The 20,535-nt window shown below is 37.4% G+C and overlaps 1 protein-coding gene across 1 annotated transcript in view; it reads right to left on the bottom strand.

The window, feature by feature from the left end:
- The window catches only part of RP1 (RP1 axonemal microtubule associated), a 161,297-nt gene that overhangs the window by 67,860 nt on the left and 72,902 nt on the right, over positions 1-20,535 (bottom strand). Inside the window, exons 26-31 of the mRNA XM_058831135.1 lie at positions 18,753-18,907; positions 18,020-18,098; positions 15,288-15,369; positions 13,131-13,186; positions 6,903-7,072; positions 484-703 (exon numbers count right to left, since the gene is read on the bottom strand). Coding sequence (XP_058687118.1) covers positions 484-703; positions 6,903-7,072; positions 13,131-13,186; positions 15,288-15,369; positions 18,020-18,098; positions 18,753-18,907 — 762 coding nt within the window. The remainder of the gene's footprint in view (positions 1-483; positions 704-6,902; positions 7,073-13,130; positions 13,187-15,287; positions 15,370-18,019; positions 18,099-18,752; positions 18,908-20,535) is intronic.

Genomic DNA, 20,535 nt, shown 5'->3' with positions numbered 1-20,535 from the left:
AAGTCTTCACATTCCAAGGGTATCTCTGAGAACTCTCAGCATAGCAAAAAGAAATAGTCCTTAGGAAAAAAACCCCAACATTTCTGTGCAATAAGGTTTACTTTTGATACTAACATTAGCAAGCTACTGCAAGCTAAGTAATTCAATAGTAACTCTAGAACAAATAATTTCCATGGCTTTGAACGTGTTCATTTCCCTAAAAAGTCCAATCATATTGTTCAGTTTTTCTCATTTAAAATCATGTGGAAGATTTAGCAACTGTAAAATCTAATATGCAACTTAACTGGAAAATGAAAATTTAAGTGGTCAGCATTCTTGCTGACCATATATGAAGTATACTTATTCTTACGTGCATGTTTGAAGACAGGTGCAACAGAGCAACTGAAGGTATCAAATCCAGACAAAGCACTATATTATATCTGTGACATTGATTTATTTTCAAGCTGTTAATTTACAGTGTTTATGTCTTCTTGGTGCTGTTACCTGGTAAAGTTTTCTGGTCCTCAGTGACTGCGGGGAATTCCTTTACCAGCTCCTTATCCCCTCTGTTAAGAGCTAGCCAGCAGTTACACTCGAAGTTCAGTTCTTGTTTAGTATTCCACTCTTGTAAGTGAAAAGACTTCACATGCCAGCCCTTAAAGCCTGGCACATCATCACAGCTGACTCGAATCTTGTATACATCTCCCAGATCTCCAGTCTCAACCTGCACCAAATATCAAGAGGAAGAGGATACTGTCAAGGCTGGTTCACTTAGAGAGATTTTTCCCAATCCCAGCGTAGAATTTCCAAATTTAACAGTAAATGATGGAAAAGTTGAGTTTGAGGCTGGGATAAATGTGATGACAGAATCAATCCTTTTTGTTTCATGGTATAATCATTGGTGACATTATCTCCTTTATCAGTATTGTAAGCAGGATATATTTATGTAAGCATAAATACTGTAAGCATGGTAACTTTAGAGTGAGTGACAGTTAAAATTAGTAAGATCTGTGCAATTAGGCTCTTTAGGCAAAAGGTAACACAGGAAGTTTTGACCCTACTGGATAAATAGAACATTAACTTACAATTAAAGATTCTAATATCAGCAGCCAAGTGAGGTATTAATTTTAAGATTACTATTATGAGCCTAATTGCAGAATTGCAGAATTATTTAGGTTGGCAAAGACCTTTAAGACCATCAAGTCCAACCATTAGCACAGCACTGCCAAGTCCACCAGTAAACCGTGTCCACATCAGCATGTTTGTAAATCCCTCCAGGATGGTTACTCAACCACTGCCCTGGCCAGCCTGTCCCAGTGCTTGACAGCCCTACTGGTGAAGAAGTTTTACTGAATCTTCATTTGCTAAATGATTTTGTCTAGAACATAAAGCTACTTTATAACCAATTCTTCATTAAAGGAAAGGGATATTTCTGAATAAAAATAAATCATTCATGTGACAGAAATAACTCTGTAGGACAACACATCCCTGTTCCCATACTACACGTGGAAATTCAATAGCCGGTTGCTGATTGTAGATAATGATCTCATGGCATTAACCACTGCATGACAAGTCTTCTGAACAGCAGGAAATAATGTGGCAGCCATTCACTGGGCAACTATGAGAAAGACAGTATGGGAAGTGATTTTTGAGTGAAACAACTGAGAACTAGTAATTTTTAAAGGCAACAATTCTTTTTATTAAGTATCAAAAATACTTAATACAAAAAACTGTTGCCAGTGGCTTTGTTTCTCTCCCATATTGCTGCTTTTTATTTCCCCCACACCAGTCACAACATAAGATTTGGTGACTTTCCAGGGAATAAATCCTTTGTGCACCCTATAGCATCACAATAAGAAACTGAAATTAGCCTTACACAGTCATGCCCTGGCTCTGGCAGCACCACCAGGAGATTGGCTCCTAAAACAGAGCACAGACCTCATAACAGATAACTTTATTCTGCTTCTCAGCAGAGCTCTGAAGGTGACAGCCCTTCACTGCTGACCTCACTTGCTTAAAGCTAGTTCATGTGCATTTGTACAGTGAACATATGCATGCAGGGACGTATCAGCTACCTTATTCTAACTAGAGAGGTACTAAAAAAGATGTGCTTTTGTCATTTTGGGAGAGTTATACACCATTTTTAATAACTGTTATGCACATAAGAAATAGTAAAATATCAGAGTGTGAAGGGGAATTATTAATTGAAAATAAACCTACCTGCCAAAACTGTTTTACAGGAATTTTATGAATGGTTTATGATGCAGAACTTACTAAAAGAGCCCTTTGGAAGGAGGGAATTGCACTTGATGGATTAAAAGATCTTTTCCAGTCTGAATTTCTTGAGGTAAGTATCATAAGTGGTTGCCATGTCACTCCTACACAATTTCATGACTCGGGGCATTGTTTAAGGAGCAAGGAAGAGCTCCTTTCCATTGCCTATATAAAAGCCCTGGGCTGCTTGGAACCTCTCAGCTCTGGAGCTGTAAGTCCACAGTACTCATAAAGGCCACACAGCAGAAGTTCTACACCAAAGAAGAGGGCACCGGACTCGTCCTCTCTCTAAGCCTAGCCTGCCCTGCCTGTCTCTGTGCCATCGTGCTTACAGAGATCAAAGCTGTCCCTGCCTTGGTCTCCATTCCTGCACTATGAAAAGGGAAATTTGTGGGCAGAATTTCGCATCAAGGTTTTTCATTCATGCTGTGTATGTTGCAAAGGATATCATTAGCAATGTATCATTAGCTGCGGTGGACTAAGTGGATTAATTCCTCACAAAATATGCATTCCACCTGATTAACTTAACAGGAATTATTTGGGTTCATTGAGAGGAGAGTGCACAGGTTCTTCACCCATCTAAACTACAGGTCTTTCACAGGCAACAAAGTCATTGCTTCTTCTCTTTCAGAACCAGACTACTGACTTTTAAAATTATTGTCTGCAGATATTTTTCCTCATGCATGGACCCCATGACTGTATCACACAGCTTCTCTAAATGCTGTGAACAATTTATTCCATAAAGCTCTCTGTCTGGGACTTGCAAAAAGTACAGAACTTGGTTATTTTTATGTGACAGGGCAAGCTGTAATTCACATTTTACTTTGTCTTCTGCTATCCAAATTTGCAATTCACTAAGACTCTAAGCTGGCATAAATACATGTGCTATCATCCTTGTAGGAAATGCCGAGAGGGGATTTATAGGAAAATAATTCCAGAATACAGGACAGACTATTTAGAAGCCACAATTTTCTGTTTTGTTTCTAGATTCACAATTTCAATTAATTCCCTGACTGCCTTTGAACCAGCAAGTACTAATAATCATACTGTTTATGATCCATGGAATTAAACACCAGCTATTTTCAATTGAGTGTATTAGATAGTTCCCCTTTTTTCAGGGATTTGTTTTTTCACTTACACTTTGGTCCAGTATTAGCATTTTTGTTCACATCCATCATTGTACTCAGCACTGCCATTACAACATTCTTGTAATCCTTTTCTGACCAATTTAGTACAAGCAGTTTTCTTTTGGAATATGATATTCTATCTTTGATCCCAAAATTGACTGTTCCCTCCACCAATGTCTATTGATGCAACATGAACTTTGAAGCTGAGACGGACATATAATCCATCACAAAGTGTATATCCAGTGAATATCCTGGTTTTAAATTTGGTTGAATATTTGAAAGAGGGTACTTTACCTCATCCATTATTATAATTTCCTAATTATTTTTTTCACATTTATTTCTTCTGAATAGTTTTCTCTAATATTCAGAACTTGAAATCTTAGCTGAGTTGGTGTGATTTGCCACATACTAAACACAATATGTTTTCCATTACATGACTTAAGGAGCACGGCTCTTAAAATTCGGAGGAGCCACTGGGCTTCTGAAGATCTCAGAGACAGGTAACTGATAAAGATGATTTGAGAATTTCATAACATTTTAAATCTTTTCCTCTCTAACTCATGCAGGTGTCTCTTCTCAAAGACATCATGGTTAGGGTAATTAAAGCCTTGTAAATTTTACTTTTTGGGTGCATATTTAAATGTAATTAATTTTCATTCTTTTCCCTGTTAAAACAAAAGAAAGAAAAACCCAAGCAAATCACACCCACCCACCCCATAAACTGCTCTAGTTAATAGGGTTTCATCAAAGCATCCTAAAATTCAATTGGACAGCCATCTGTCATATATTCCAGAAATCCTTCTGCTTATTGTTTGGAGCATCATCTCATAGTGGAAATCACATGGATTATTGTGTGATGTGATTTGAAACTTTCTTCCACCTTCTTGATTATTAGCACAAATACATCCAGAATTTATTGTGCATTTACCAACAATCCTACTCGAAGAGTGCTATGGCTCATTTTGTACTACCTGTGCTAGTGTTTTGGACAACAGTTTTGGGCATCCTAATCTCACACTGAACCATGTATTTTATGATTCTCTGGAGAACAAAATGTGAGCAATGCACTTGGAATTTCCAAAGGCATACTCTGACAAACTTACTCTAGTAGCAAGCAAGAAACAAAGAAAACTGTGAGAAAGATCTATATACTTTTCAAATCTATTCATTCCGTGTGAGTCCAGTGATTGATTTCAACCATCACCAGACTATAAAGAAAAAAACACCTCTTCACTGGTTTCTTGCCATGCTGCCTTCAGCACTACAACTCCTGTCAGATTTCGTAACATTGACACATTCAACTATATTCCAATTTATTTTTTAGGACTAAGGTGTCCTAATTAATTCTTATTTAAGCAGCCCAACTACCATACTACACATTTATGAGACTACTGAAACCCACCTGTACCTAAGAGCATGCTGCTATTTTCTCTCTTTTAATTTATTCTTTATGCTTGCTATATGCAATTAAACTACACCTGTTCTTTCATAAGAGTCGATTGGACTTATTTTGGATGGAATAATCATTCTGAATATGATACACATCTGTGCATACACTTGTGTGAAAACACCTGGAAAATCAGGAATTTACATGCCTTTCCATCCTCAGTGTGCAATAAATGTATCTCTGAGATCAAAATTAAGCTTACTGTTTAAAAACTATGTGAGCTGCCTATAGCACATAACCTGTTCTCTTTACTGCTGTGTATTGTTAAGGATTTTTCTCTAGGACCAGGGTCTTGGGAGGAGGTTAAAAGTTCATTTATTCCTGCTTGTTGGAAAGCTGAAATCACAGCTTGTCCTCATTGTGATATCACGTTCGTGCCTCCAGCCGGCTGCTACAGTGAGAAAACATAAGCAAAGTTTCTGCATTCTTCTGCACAGTCTAAGCAAGAACAAAGAAAGGCAAAGCAAAAAGAAATTGGGTTTATTGGCTCAAGCACCTAAAGAGGCCATGAGGGTGTTTGTGGAGATACCTGTGAATCCCCAAAAGCCCCTTTATACCAGAGCTGCTATTCTGTCAGCTGCACTGTGAGCGATGCAGCAGAGAGATAAAATGTCATGCACAGTAAATAGCGCTCAAATAGTACTAACTTCTCCATACAAAGCAATAAAAACAAGGACAAAAATAGCTGTGGGGAAAATACAGGCACTAACCCAAAGTCTATCCAAAGTATGAGCAAACATTCAGAAAGCTGCTGGTGTGGAAGGATACAATGGATAATGTACTGTGTACCAAGGATAGTAGACTATGAGGGACAACCATAACTGACAAAGAGAAATACTAATTTTTCCTAGTGTGATACCCAATCATTGAAATTAGGCAGCCTTAACAAGGAATACAGGCCATTTGGGAAATTACCAACACGTTGGATGTAGCAAAGGTCTGCTTTATGCAATGATGCTTGCCAAAACTCAGTCAGCTGGTGCTGCTACTCCATAGATAGATTCTGCCTCTACTGACCTCTCGATTTATGATCATGGCATAGGATAGGAAGCTTGTTTTGTTGCTCAGTGTGTTTCCTGTGTGTTTTCTGATAAGCAGCTGCTTCCTTGTCTTTAAGAAATGCCACTTATCTTTTCATTTACTCCCCATAAAGTTCCTAAATTGCTTTAGCTTGTTATTTAAACTAAAAATTCAGCCTGGATCAGGCCATTACAATGAAGCTTTGACATAATTTTCTAAATGGAGTTTTGCCATTGTTTTCAGAGTGTTTATTGCAGCCATTGAAAAGTCTTTCTGAGCTGTATAAAACTGCCTTGAATTGCAAGCTATTTCTCCCATCTTGCTGGCTAGAAGCTGTATTTCATGCCAATCAACAGAATTTGCAATGACTTAGCCTACAAAGCCAGGACAGAATTTGAAGATTTAAAAGATGCCTCAGATGAATCTTTTCAAAGCAGCAGCATGTGTGTCAGGTGTACAGGCAGTCAGGACTGTGTTAGGGTTGATTTTAATACTGGCCATATATAAGCTATTTTTTCAGAGTTCACCAGACTTTGATATGCATGAATGCATTCTCCAGTGATTTGTGATTATCCAGAAAAATCCTCTGCCTGCTGGCCTGAGAGGCACAATGATCCTGCGGAGAGTGGATACTACTTTACAAAGATGGAAATGAAGGAAAGAAAAGCCCACTTATGTCCCCTGGGAATACTGCCCAATCCTTCATCTTCTGCATTCACAAATAATTGTATATTGCCTTTTGTATGAACTTCAACTCAGGAATCTTTAGGGAATTAGAAAAAATGCAGGATGAGCTGGTGAATGTAATAAATTACACAGAAGAGTCCATGGAGGTGGATGTAGTAGAACAGGAGTAGCAGTAGAGATGACCCAAGACCTATACTTGCATCATTCTTTGAAAATAATTATATCATTTTTTACCAGACAAATCAACTTTGTATATATATATAATGCTGGTTATGTACACACAAACATATATATATATATATATCCTGGAGGGCAATGTCATGAGGAGTACTTTGTAGTACTGTATATGTCTGATATGTCTGACTTACGATGAATTCATCAGTTGCTCTGGGGAGAAAGCACACATGTCCTGGGGTTTGTGGAGAAAGCAGAAGCTCATCACTTTTGCCCCTTGATCCATAAATCACAAGGGTCCTTTTACACTCCTGTGGCTCTGGGGAATCTCCATCTGTTTTAACCTGCACTCTCCACCGTTGTGCTAAAACAGGAAAAACATTTTTAGCATCAGTCTATGAATTAAACATTTTTAAGATCAATGGTACAGAGAAATGGATGCCTTTGTTACTACCACAATGAAGAATTATGGATTACCATGAGTTTACATCCCATTTACTATAAATAAATAAATAATAATTAATAAAAAAAATCTCTTGAAGATAAGTACAGCTCAGACTTGATAAACACAAGACAATTGTTGAAGTGGGTATGAAAACAGAAATTAACACCTAGGAAGCAGAAAAAAGACACTTTTCCTAGATGTATTTTTTGCATTCTCTGTAACAGTTACTTTAATTACAGTAATTATTTTAATAAATTTCAGTTCTTAGAATGTTCTTATGAAACATGAAAAGAATATTAACATTTTGAAAGACTTGTATGTGATACATTTGTAGGACCTGCTGGCTAATACATAACTAGCAATGAAACTTTAACTTTTTTTTCTCAGATTTTTCTGACTTAATTTGTCATGTCCAGTCTGCCCATTTGTCAGATCAGATCACTTATTGGGGTTGAATAACAAATTCAGGAAATTTTGAAGAGATGTTTGCACTGACCTCACCTCATGGATTTGGCCTTCTTGAGGTTGTTTTTTGGTAAGTCACCTGTACTCATAACAATGTTAGAAGTCCAATATGCAACTGGGAAGCTGTTCCAGGTGTGGGAAAAATACAGTGTCTTAGATCGACAGTATAGCTTAGGAAGCTACTTAAGTGTTTGAAGGCAAATCATCCTCTGAATTCAAAGGAATTGTTTGTTGAAAAGACTCTTCTCGCACTGCAAGAGGAACTTAACAGTGGAAGCAAATTAAAAGCTTTTGTTTAGACTGTGGCCAATACTGTGATAATACAATAATTTGCTAATGGGACATTTATAAAGAGAATTATTTTGTGATTGTGTGTAAGCCTATAATATAGTTTGCTGATAAAATAAATTTTAGAATAATTTAATTCAGGAATAAATCAGATGTGAATTTTTCTTACAGAACTGTGTGCTTTTTTCCTACCTTTTGTTTTTCTCTGCCTACGTAAAGATGGAGACTGGATGAAAACCTGATCTGGTTTCCTTGATTTATAATTTTACTTTTTTTTCCTTATTGTTTTTTAGCTAATCCTGTTTTTCTTCTTGTTATAGAACCTGTTTCTGCCTTACATCTGACTGTTCCCTGACTCTTTCTGGGCTCAGCTAGAAAACAGCAGGCAAATAATCATCTCACAGCCAGTCTTCTGAGTAACACACTAGCTGAAATGATCCTTCCATCTGAACTCTTTTTTTAAGGTCATTTCCAGCAATGAGTCAGATGTAGAGTGTGCAAGATCCACACTTTGCCTAATGAGGAACTTTTGCTGTTTGATATATGTGCCAGCTTTGGATTTTATCTCCTTGTGCCAGGTTGGCATGTGGTACTCTTCAGGGTGTCACACTTGGTGAAGTCAAGCATTGTTTGAGCCTTTGCTGTTCCTGAGCACTCCAAGGGTTTATGAGGAGCTTCAAATTTTCACAAAGACTCCCAACATAGCCCTGAATCTCTTATCCTGTCCAACCATGCGCTGTTTTGAAGGGTGTCCCAGGAACACAGGAGAGAGGAAATTAAGATAATTTTGCAGTTCTGCATTTCCCAAGTGGAGCATTTTTTTTCTCTTTGTAATATCCCTCTGCTCCAGGAGAGAGTAAACTCTAAGTTAAGAGAAATCCCAGATGCATAACTGCCTGTTCCCTTCTCAAAGAAGCAGCATGTTCAGAGAAGGTATTTCAGGCAAGGTGATTTATTTTAACTAATATCCATGATTGTGTTTTTAATTATTATTGCAGTAGGAAAGCTAAGACACCAGCTGGGTTTTCCAGGGAATAAATCAATGGTTACAGATTTAAGGCCTCTTAGTGTCTGTGATTCTTTATTCTCCTACACTTACTTTTAATGCTTCTACAATTTGGTAAGTGAACTAACACATTTTCTCTCAGTTCAAAAAATTCATTTAAGCTGCTCACGCCAGAAGAATCAAAAAAATCCTTTGTCTAATATTCTATTCACTTAGACATCTACTTGGCAAGGATGAGACAGAAGACAGATGCTAAGTATTTATTGTGTTCAATGATTTCTGTATCTCTTCAGGAGTAAAGTTGTAGAAATGAGATAACTGGGCTTCAATTGGTCATTTTCTGTGTTTCATATGTGTGGCCACATTAAAAAAGATTTTTCCCCTCATATCACTGACCTGTGTTAACTTCCTTTCAGACTGATTAGTATATTGGTGGGTTACTGTACTTTTACAGCTAATGTGTAAAGCTAGAGCCATTTACTTTGAGACATCAATGTGGGAAGCATTAAAATTAATAGCAGGGAAAAAAAACCAGAAATCTGTGGAAAAAAAAGTGTCGGAATTCTCTCTTTTCTGTAATGATATAACCAAGAATCTGTTTCACATTATGGAGATTTACCCAGAGATGTGTTCGGATTTGGGATCATTTCTTGACTTTCAAAAATTAAATAGGATCAGTCATAACAATTTTCTGCCAGAAATTCTTTTAGCCACTGGTCTGGAACCTAAAAGTTCCTTTCATAAAACTGTGAAAATCAAACCTCCAATGACTTCTGTACATAAAAATCTGGGCATGGCAAAACCTGAAGTCAACATTTCATAATATAATTCAGAAAGCTGAAAAATGAAGGTTTATTTTCTGGTTTCTTTAAAATATGAGCCATTTATATATTTTTTAAGAATTTCCAAAGCTGTTTTTGCAGTACACTATTTCAGGGTTTTTTTCACTATGGTGTTTTTTGGTCTTAAGACCTAGAATGCCATTCACACTTTGCAAGACGTGGGAGTTGGTTGTTTATTTCCTAAAGATTGTAGAAATCGGTGTTGCCTTGAGGTAGGGTGGTCAGTCTGCTTAATTATTTCTCTTAGGGATTTCCGCTTCCATCTGGCAATGGAAACACACTGTTGTTGCTTTTTAGAAGTAGGTCCATTCCCTTTTAAATTTGGGAATCTTGTGATTATTCTTAGTCTATTATCAAGTACTTACAAGGTAGGGAATCATTCCAAAACAGAATTAGTCATGGCAGAATTTGCTGAGTATTTTCTCTTTTCATATGAATTTTGTATATGCCTTAATACCAAAAACCTTGCACAAGAGTAGAAGAGCCAACTGAGAAATATCTATTAACCAAACTCTGCTACTGAACCATGCTTTATTTACCACCCACAAAACCCCACAAAACCTCAAGACACCCTGCAGGCATCACATTACAGGAAGCCAGCTCCTTTTAGCTGACTGCAGTGAGGATATCATTGGAACATACTGTGTCTTGTCTCCTTGCTCTGAGAGAAAAGTCTTTCCTATGTGCTATTACGATACCTTGTCTATTTTGAGGCAGAAAAGGAAAATAAATAGAGAAAACAGAAGGAAAAAGTAAAATATCCCTACCGTGTAAGAAACTTGTAGAGAGTAACATAAAGTCCCATTCAAAGCAACTTCAAATCCATCAAATCAACTTCATTTGAGAGCTGAGAGCACCTATCTGCCTTCTCCACCAGGACAATACACTTTTTCTATTTATCTTGCATCAAATATACAGGGAGAAATCACAGGCATACAAATAAATTTATTCCTATGCCTGATTTGCCAGAGCCTCTCTGTAATGTACAAATGTGCAAAGGTTACTGAGAAAACTTGATATGGGCAGACTGCATTTTGGCAGAACCCATAGCCAGCAGAAGCAGTGACAGGGATCTGGGATTTGTGCTTCATTAGAGCTGGCATAATGCCAGCCTGGCTGAAAAAGGACAAAGAGGCCTCAAGTAACCTACCTAGAAACGATGGTTTTCTCTTTGTCTAGGTGGTTGAACGGGTTTCTATCCACATCTAAAGTGAATGAGATTTCTGACCTTCAGAATGACTTATAAAATACCTGTTCTGTAACCAGTGCTTTAGACCTGACCTAAGCACATTGATCTTACCCTGAAAATCAGCAAACACTGAATTATGCCAATCAGCTTTTTATGACTTTCCCTGAAGCCCATTTGCAGAGCTCATAGAGAATATGACCACATGAGTGCCTAAAACAATGACTCCCTGACCCAGAACTTCCACTTGCCTCTTACTCAGCTAATATATGTTACATGGAAAGTTTTCACCTCCCCTCTGAAGGGGACTGCTTATCACTATTACACCATGTAAAATCTTCACTACTACAGGTGCTGGGATAATCTAAGGGAATTTTTTTTCTCCCAGGGCTCTGAATCTCGTTCTCTTACCAGCTCTGACATTGGCACTGAGTCATGATAGAATGACACAGAACTGACTACAGGATATCTTTCCAAACCTCCTGTGATTGTTATCCTCCTACAAAGCTCAATCGTGCAAGATTCACTAATATGAAAACACAAATTAGACTGTGAAAAATCAGTCCCAATCATCATCTTTTTCACATAAGGCTTAAAAGTCCAATCTCTAACCTATCTCAGTTCCTCACTGGAATGAGACCATGCCTAAAACAAGGATGGCTGAAGAGCAGCTCAAGCTAAGCTAACATAGCTAACTGACAGATAACTTCCTAAAAATGTTCTTCTCTTTTATAACCCCTTTTTTCAGAAGCTCTGATCTCAGCAATCTCTGGGTCCTCCTGGACATCTTAACAGCGTGACATTTCAGAAGCTGGTTAAGAATAAGCCGCTCCTTTCTCCTCATAATCAATATATTGAGTCTGATCACTCTTGACGCTCACAGGCAATGAACAGCCTGTGCATCTGTGCCTGCTTACTATAACATAATGAAGAATGAAACTGTGAAGGAAAAAATTTTGAATTGGTAGTAAAATATAGTCTATTTTCTGAACATAAGGTAAAACAGATATTATGGTTGTGTCTCAGAACTGTGCACTTAGCAGAATGCAGAATCCAATTCCAAGTCACTCGTGAAAATTAACTTTCTCTGTGAGAAAGTCTTTATTTACCTGAGTTCATCATTGTCCTCTTGTCAAAGTTATGTTTTTTGTGGAATAATAAAGCTGTTGGCTAAACTGTTTGAATGCAAATTATTAAATTTTCACTGAAACTGGGACTAGATTGAGAGACTAAGACTCATTCTACAGAAAGCAAGTCACTGTGTTAGGAAACAAATGGAAGCACTACTTTTTTTTAGTTTAGTTGCTCCCGTAAAATTCCAAAACACAGTTGCACAGAATAGCCATTTACAGTTAAATTTTCATAAAAAGTATGTGTGTCACTCTGTTTCTCTTTTCTGGTCAGGAAGAAACATGAAGATGGTACCTCTTGCATTACAGGGATGAGACTGTCTTTGTAGATATGAAAACAGAAAGCTGGGTGGGGAGTTATTTATTCATGTCTTTTTATTAATCCAAGCAGATTTAGCCAACTGAATGCACATACTACATTTAGTTTCACTGGAGGATTTGGAGTTTAAGTTTGCATTATTTCTGTCTAGTTTGGAATTTTGACCTGAAAATGTTTCCAGTGACACTTCACAACATATTTTTCAACTTGCTGATGTTTGCTAGGGGACCTATCCCCAAGTATTAAATGACAGTGACATTGGGATAAACAAAACACGTGAATCTCTTCTCAGAGGAATACCTGGTTGATTTTGGGACAGAATAGCAGAAATAGGTAGAAAACCAGAAATGGTTTATGTTTTTTTCTCAAATGTTTACAAAAGTGTAGTCCTTCCTGGAGACTACTGCCAGCCAATTTTTCATTTTCTCTCACAGCTGATATACAAGAAAACAGACATACAAATGAGGTCACTTGCTCATGTATTTCTTGCAATGCAGATTTAAATTCAAACAGCAAAAACTATGGTATAGAAACCAATGGCTGGAAAACAACTCTTACCTTTAAGGGATGTCCTCATTGGACTGCCACCCTCTAAAATATGAACAGGAAAATTAATTGTGAGTTAGCTTCATTGTCACTTTTAACTTAAGTTATGGTCTTATCTGGAAGGGGTCTTCAGTAATAACTAGGCATTAAGTATATACTGTAGAGCTAACAAATATTCTTTAACAAAATACTTACTATTGGCAGTTAGCTCCCTCTCTGTTTTCCCATCATCTTGATATTCATCTAACCATCTTTCATTGCAAAAACAAAACATAATAAGATTAATAAAAACTATTAGCATAGTATATATATCATCTGATCATTACCTTTTGTCTCCAACAGTATTTTTTATCAAATGTTATCACCTTTTATGAAATTACACCTTGAAACTACTTCCAAGATCAAATTTTCTTCTTCACCACAGTTGACCTTATTCAGATAAGAATTTGGCTCAATTTGCTCCAGGCAAAGAGGAATTTTCATGGTAGCTGTATGAAGTGCGATAGTACTATATGGAGTACATTATATGAAATACCAATTATTTATTGGTTCAGAGACTCAACTCAGTACATGTGAGTACATGTAAAACCTGCAGTGGTTAGTTATAGTCATTGTTCTTAAAATTATATATAAAACTTGCAGGTCTGGAAGTTTCTAAAACTTTGACAGATCTCCAGCAACAAACTGAACTGTTCTTTTCTTCTATATTTATGAATTTAAGGAGCTTTTCTGCAATATAATTTCACTGCAAACATACATTCATACTCCTTCAGTTGAACCTCCCTTGTTCACATAATATTTTCCAATCTTCAACAACCTCACTTATTTAAATATAAATAAATACGTGTACACTATCAGCTTCTATTCTATTGATTCCATGTTAATGATGTAGTTGTTTAAACCCAAGGATCCATAATACATTTCATTTCTTGCATGTAACAAAACTCTATGAATAAATCTCATATGCATGAAGTCTAAACTCCACTGTATTTCAACTCTTGTTGCAATAAATAGCTCAATTAACTTTTGAGACCTATCTCCTCATCCCATCCTAAGAAACAAAAGATCACTAGCAGTTTCCAAAAGTAGAAAGCACTTTTTGACAAAAACTGAACTCAGGATTAGAGATGCAGCCCCACCAGTGCCGAGTACAGGAGGCAATCACTGCCTTCGTCCTGCTGCCCGCACTATTGCTGATCCAAGCCAGGTTGCTGTTTGCCTTCTTGACCACCTGTGCACACACTGGCTCACGTTCAGCTGGTTGTTGACCTGCACTTCCAGATATTTTCCACCAGACAACTCTTCAGCTACTCAACCCCAAGTCTGCAGCACTGCATGGGGCTGTTGTGACTCAAGTGCCTCTCCCTTCAGTACCCATGCCTGGATCACATCCAGCCCAATAGACTTGGATAAGTCTAAGTGCTGCAGCAGGCCTCTGATTATTCTTGCTTGGATTGTGGTGTTCATTCTGCTCCCCACTTCTTTCTTCTAGCTTAGGAGGCTGGCTATGAGGAGAACTGGTATTACTGTTGAAGACTGAGGGGAAGAAGGCATCAAGTGCATCATCCTTTCCTTCATCCAGTGCCTATCTTCCCTATTCTACTGCAACACCAAATGTGTCAGAAGGTTCTCTTCCATGGGCTCCAGGAACCTCCTAAACTCCTTTTCCTCTGCTGTGTTGTATTTCTAGTCCCTCCCGAGGACAACAGCTGGCAACTGTGAGACTTCTTCCAGCTGCTCACAGTACATTCTGTCTGCCTCGTCCTCCTGGTTGGCTGGTCTGTAACAGACCTAGGCCCTTCTACCACAACACTGGCCTTGCTGGCCTTCCCCCCATTTCTTATCCATAAACATCCAATTCTATCATCACCATCATCAAGCCCTAGACAATCAAGAAATTCCTTGACATACAGGGTTACCCCACCTCCTCTCCTTCCTTGCCTCTCCCTGCTGAAGAGTTTATAGTCATCCACGGCAGATCCCATCATATTTCCATGACGGCAGCTATGTCATTTCAGATCTTTACACACAATACTTACAAAAAGATTGAGAACTGAAAGCTTATTTAATTTCACATGGTTTCTGTATAATTTAGATTTTAAAAAATATCAACACACCTTTCCTCTTATACAACATTTGATTTCGCACTTCTCTGCGTCAGGCTATGACTCCCTTCCATGCCAATATAGGAACATTTTTTCCTTGTCTTCAGCTGTGAAATTTTGCATCACTTGTATGCTGAAAACTCTGAGGTTTCCTCAAACATCTAGGTTGTGTGCACATATCTGCTTTAAAATTTTTTCATTACATTACTGGCAGGTAACAAATTCCTTTTCTCCATGAATGACATACCTATTACAAGGAAATACAACCTCCTGAGCTTCCTCTCCATCTTTATATTTGATGACAATCTTATCCAGGAACCATCCACTGCCTGTGTTGGAATGACAAAAGTTTATCATGTGAAATCATACATTTTTTTTAATAAATTTTAAGAAAAAGAGCCCAGATTATCTTTTTCTAGAAGAAACAGATCATATTAAGACAGATCTCATCTAAATAAATATGTTAACAGAATGAATGCCTTATTGTTTTTTTCTTTCATAAGAGATGCAATTCTACTCTACCTTACCCTGTTTTAATTTAAGAGGGGTGGGTTTTTCCCCTCAGAGACAAATACATGCATACATCTCTGAACTGTCAACACCATTCACATCCCAGCCTACATCTTTTGTTTCCCTGTAATCAGGCACAAGGATGTTAGGACAAATCTGTTTATGTCAATAATCAAGATTTGTGTGAAAGCTGGAAATTTTGGTCCTCTGTGAGCGAACCTCTTATTGCTTATATAAAAATATTAATTAACAATTTTTTAAAACTTATGCTCTCATGTGCAAATGGAGTGGGGCTGCAGCCTTGGAGGGGGTTTGTATGCCTTGGTGCCAGTAACTGGCAAAACTGGGGATCCAAGGATCCAGAGTCAGCAACCAGAAAGTCTGACTGCCTAAGGCCAGCTACTGGATGCTTTATACATGCATCCTGTACATATTTTTTGTATTTGACACTGATGGACTGTGGTTCTGATCAGCTGCAGAGGGTAAGAGGGAAAGACCACTTGTACTGTTTGTGTACATGCTGAGTTCTGTCTGTGTTGGTCTGCATGGACAGCCATGTGCACACATATGTGTTTTATAAATGTGTTTGTGTGTGTGTCTACTGGGAACACACACTCAGCCTTGCTGCTGTGAGACCAGCAGGCACGGGGCTGTGCAGTCTCACTTCTGCTGGGCTACTGAGTTCATCTTTTCTCTAACTGCAGAAACCACTGGCACATCCATGCTGATCTTTTAGATCACTTCCAATGACCATCCTAGTGACTGGTCTGGTTGTCCTGTGATGCCCTTCTCAAATAACCTGTTCTCACTGTACCTGCACCACTCACAACTTGTCATTCTGCTTACAAGTTTACATACTGCTTACTGCCTGATTCACTATTACCTATCAGCACATTGCAGCAAAACAGCATGTGGGATGTTTTGATCAGAAGCAAACAATCATCCTATTTATCTTTATGCTTTGTCTCCTTGGCTGCATATGAGTCTGGGAGTCCCTAGAAGGCAGCACACAGGAAGGACATTCCCAGGCATTGCATGGAGCAAGCCCTGTTCTCTAAGACAAAAGTCTTACTTTCCTCATTCACCCTCCTTCTTCCCTCTCAACCCCCAAGAGGCTGAGTCCCTCCTGAGACACCATCCTTTTCTAGCTCTCAACCCCTCAGTCATCTCAGGCAAGTCTTATGTGGGGCTAGCTTTGGATACAGTTCAAAAGATGTCTGTGAGATCTGACTGTGCTGAGTACATTGAACAGCCTTTTGAATTACTAAGGCTTACATTTTGTTATAGATAGAATTTAATCCATTGTCCCCTTTAGATAGTCCTTCAAACCCACAGATTTGAACTCCAATGTCAAAAAACATCTTGAGATAGCTGAGTTGTGTTACAGATTTGTAATGCTGATCCTGATGATCTGTGCTGCCAATTAAAGGAGATATGAGGAAAGAGAGCATGCAGTGGGGAGTAGGGGACAGGTGGGCTCCACCACAGAGCCTTTTGTGTTATGACTTGGGTTACTACAATGTGAAACTCTCAGGTGTGCAATCACCCATATTGCTGAAGGCAGCAAACTGTATGGAACTACAGCTACAGGAAACAAGATTACACACCATTCCAAGGCTGCACTGTTCTGCCTGTCTCTGTAACAGTCACAAGCCTGCTCAGAGCCTTAGGCAGTACAGACAGCAAGATGGGCATTGCTTGGGGCCATTTCAGAACAGAGTAGGGTAAACAGGCTTTTATAATCTGTCATCAGTGGAGCACTGAACTGCTTAAAAATCCTTCTCTTTACTTAGCTTCGTCCTAGATATGAATTAATTAATTAAGCATATTTGCAGTATTTATCTCTTTGGTGCTTTTAAATGCTTGCTTTCTCTTCATTTACATCATTCCAGGGAGATGCACACTTCTTTGGGGGCCTGTACCCAAAACTCATCTCATTAGCAAATTCTTTATTTTTTCCTGAAAAACCTACAAATGAATGCAATGTCACTCACTGGAACAGCTCCACATTGACTTTCACAGACCAAATATGTAATCAAATCTTCTACAATTGCCCAAAGCAGCAAGGACATTGTGTTATAGCTACTCAAATTTTGTCAGGTAGCAAATCAGCTGTGAATATCTTTAATTCCTTCCTGGATAGTTGTCACTGTTTGTCTAGAGAAAGATTGTTTTACCAGTGTGAGTCACACTTTTGAGAGTTTTCTGCATGCAAATAAATAGTGCTTTCTGGTAAATAATCATGAAAACAAAGAGTGGAATAATAGTATATGACATTAAACTCATGTAATTTTTTCTGTCCATTACCACAGTTTTTCATCATCCCATCACAGTGATCAACCTGCAGGAAGACTTTTTATCACTGCAAGACCTTCTGTCACATTTTCTGTGAAGTATGCAACATAAACAAGTGCATTGGGTTTAAAAAGGACTTGAAAACAGACTGGTCTCTAGGAAATTAATTCCTACCTGGACCAGCTCCATCATGGCTAATCAGAACTTTCTCCAAGTCTCCCAGTGAGACAGCCTTTATGCAGAAAATATCCATCTGTGGAACCATACAAGGAAAATGAAAAAAGTTTTAAACATAGCTATTGCTTTGACTCTAACAGTATATAAAAGCTTTTTTTTTTCCCCCCTTTTTTCCTTTTTCCTTTTTTTTTTTTTTTTCCAAAATGAATGTGGTTGGTTTTTATTCATACTGGCCAAATAGTAAGGATCCTTTAAAACTTTTTAATGTGAATAACACTTGAAAATTACTCCACAGAGACAGCACTGATACCTTCGGCATGACATAATGATCAGTTTCAATAATTTGGTTGTGTCTATATTGCATTTTCTAGCCCTATGTGCCTCACCAATACTAAAAAACATACTTAGAATACAGGTTTAGAACTTGATTCTGAAATTCCCAGTGATCTCTTCAGGACAACAAAAAAGCTATTGTTACCATTTTATCTATATGTGCCATACAAAATAACCAAAATACCAAAATTCTAATATCTAAAGCTCTCAGTAAATGACTGATCAACCAGAAAAAAATTATCCATATGATGAAATTATGTAAGCAACATTGTATAAGGAAAATGGTCAATGCTTGAATAAACCTTGTAAATAAAAAGATATTTACATTTCTTGATGAAACAGTTTACTAGACATAATTTATTCTTATTTATAAGAAGTAACATTGTTTTTACTTCACCTGTCCATGTCGAAACTTAACATTATTATTCTTAGATCTATGGAGCTTCCTTTTTCCAGCATCTCCTCTTGTCCCAGTGAGGTTGATATAAACGTTGGAATCTGTTTCAGCACCAAGTTTATCCCCCGTGTATACACGGACCTCATACACCAACACTACAAGAAGAAAAACTTGAGATTATCCTTGCAGCTTGTACAAGCTTGATTCTAAGGTTTCCTCATCAAAATTTTGCCAGAAAACTCTACTGATTTTCAAGTTTACAAGTAGCAACAGCTATCCATGAATTTGTCACTGATAGGTTCAAATGTTTTAATTCTCTTAAAAAATATGAAAACACTAAGCTTAAGAAAACCACATTATAGTGAGCTTTCCTATGTATTGCTAGTTCACAAAGTCTTTCTTTGCAATTTATCTGAAGACCACCAAACTGTATCGAGTCATCATCTGAAATAAGAGCTACATTTCACTGCCAAAGTATTTTCAACCTCCAGATTTATGCAAAAATCATCTTGGTTGTTAGCCTTCATTTCATCTTAAAAGAGGAATAACAACCACAAATCCAAGGGGTTTTAGGTGTTTACCCCACATACAAAGGTGGTCAAGCAGATGAACACCTATAAAAAATAAACAGTCATCTTGCTTTCAAAGATTTCTACATCTGTCACTAGTGAATGATAGTACTTCCAAAAACAGCTCTCAGTTAAAATATTTTTACAACTTTTTAATGCCTCTCCTTATAGTCTAGACCAAAGTCTTACACAAGAAAAATATATACATCTTCAAAGAATTCTGCCATATAATTTAGAATTTCTGTATTAAGATGTTCTATGCCATACTAATATAATTTTTATAACTATTGCAAATTTATTTTTAGAAAATTCTTTGCAGTGATCATATACTGTTATGTTTCATTTCAGTTTTTCTCTCTTCAACTTTAAAAAAAAAAAATTAATTCCTGTTTACATTTTAATGGCAGTTTTTCCATGCAGTGTTTCTATTCTAATCACAGCTGGCCATTTCTGCTGCTATGTGGTAGACCACAGGGAATATTACTGTTTCATTTACATGTAATCTTAACAGTTCTTGGGAGTGAAGAAAAGTCATAGAAGTCCTAACAAACATAATTAGTTCCTTTTAAGAAGAAACAAAGATGAAAACAGAACAAAATGTTTGAAACTGAAAAATACTCTACAAAAACTAGTTAAAATACTGTTACCCTTAAATCACCAAACAGCTATTAGAATCTGACTTTTCTGTAAATTTTTATTCACTGGTTCCCAAGTCAGCTTATAAAACTCAAACATCATGTTGTCCACCATCACCGAAAAACAGCTATTCCTGATTCCCAGAGAAGTTGAACGAGTATTAAAATAACACTGCCAGTACTTGAGGGAAAAAAATAGCCCCACATGTGTTAAAAGAGATGAAAAATTATGATGGATAGACTCTTTGCTTAACCAAATTAGGGTATTTCTGTCAATCTGTGTAAAATTACCCTAAAACACTGTGTCTCCAACACTTTATCACTATTACAACTGGGACTCTAAATAGAAGTGGTGTTCCTTGACCAATTTTATTATTTTCTATAATTCCAAGCACTCATTGAAGCTCTCACATCTATGCATTAATGTACCAACACTGCCCCTGACATATAATTGATCTCAATAACACACACATATCTTCAAAATTTTGGCAGGTCCTTATAAAAATTAGTTTCAAGGTTTTTAGCATTAAAAAGTCATGCTAAAACAAATTGTAGCTATGAATAGCAAGTAGCAAAGAT

The sequence above is a fragment of the Poecile atricapillus genome, chromosome 2 (assembly GCF_030490865.1).
Source record: "Poecile atricapillus isolate bPoeAtr1 chromosome 2, bPoeAtr1.hap1, whole genome shotgun sequence".
Lineage (NCBI taxonomy): Eukaryota > Metazoa > Chordata > Aves > Passeriformes > Paridae > Poecile > Poecile atricapillus.
This window is presented reverse-complemented; position numbering and strand designations above follow the sequence as displayed.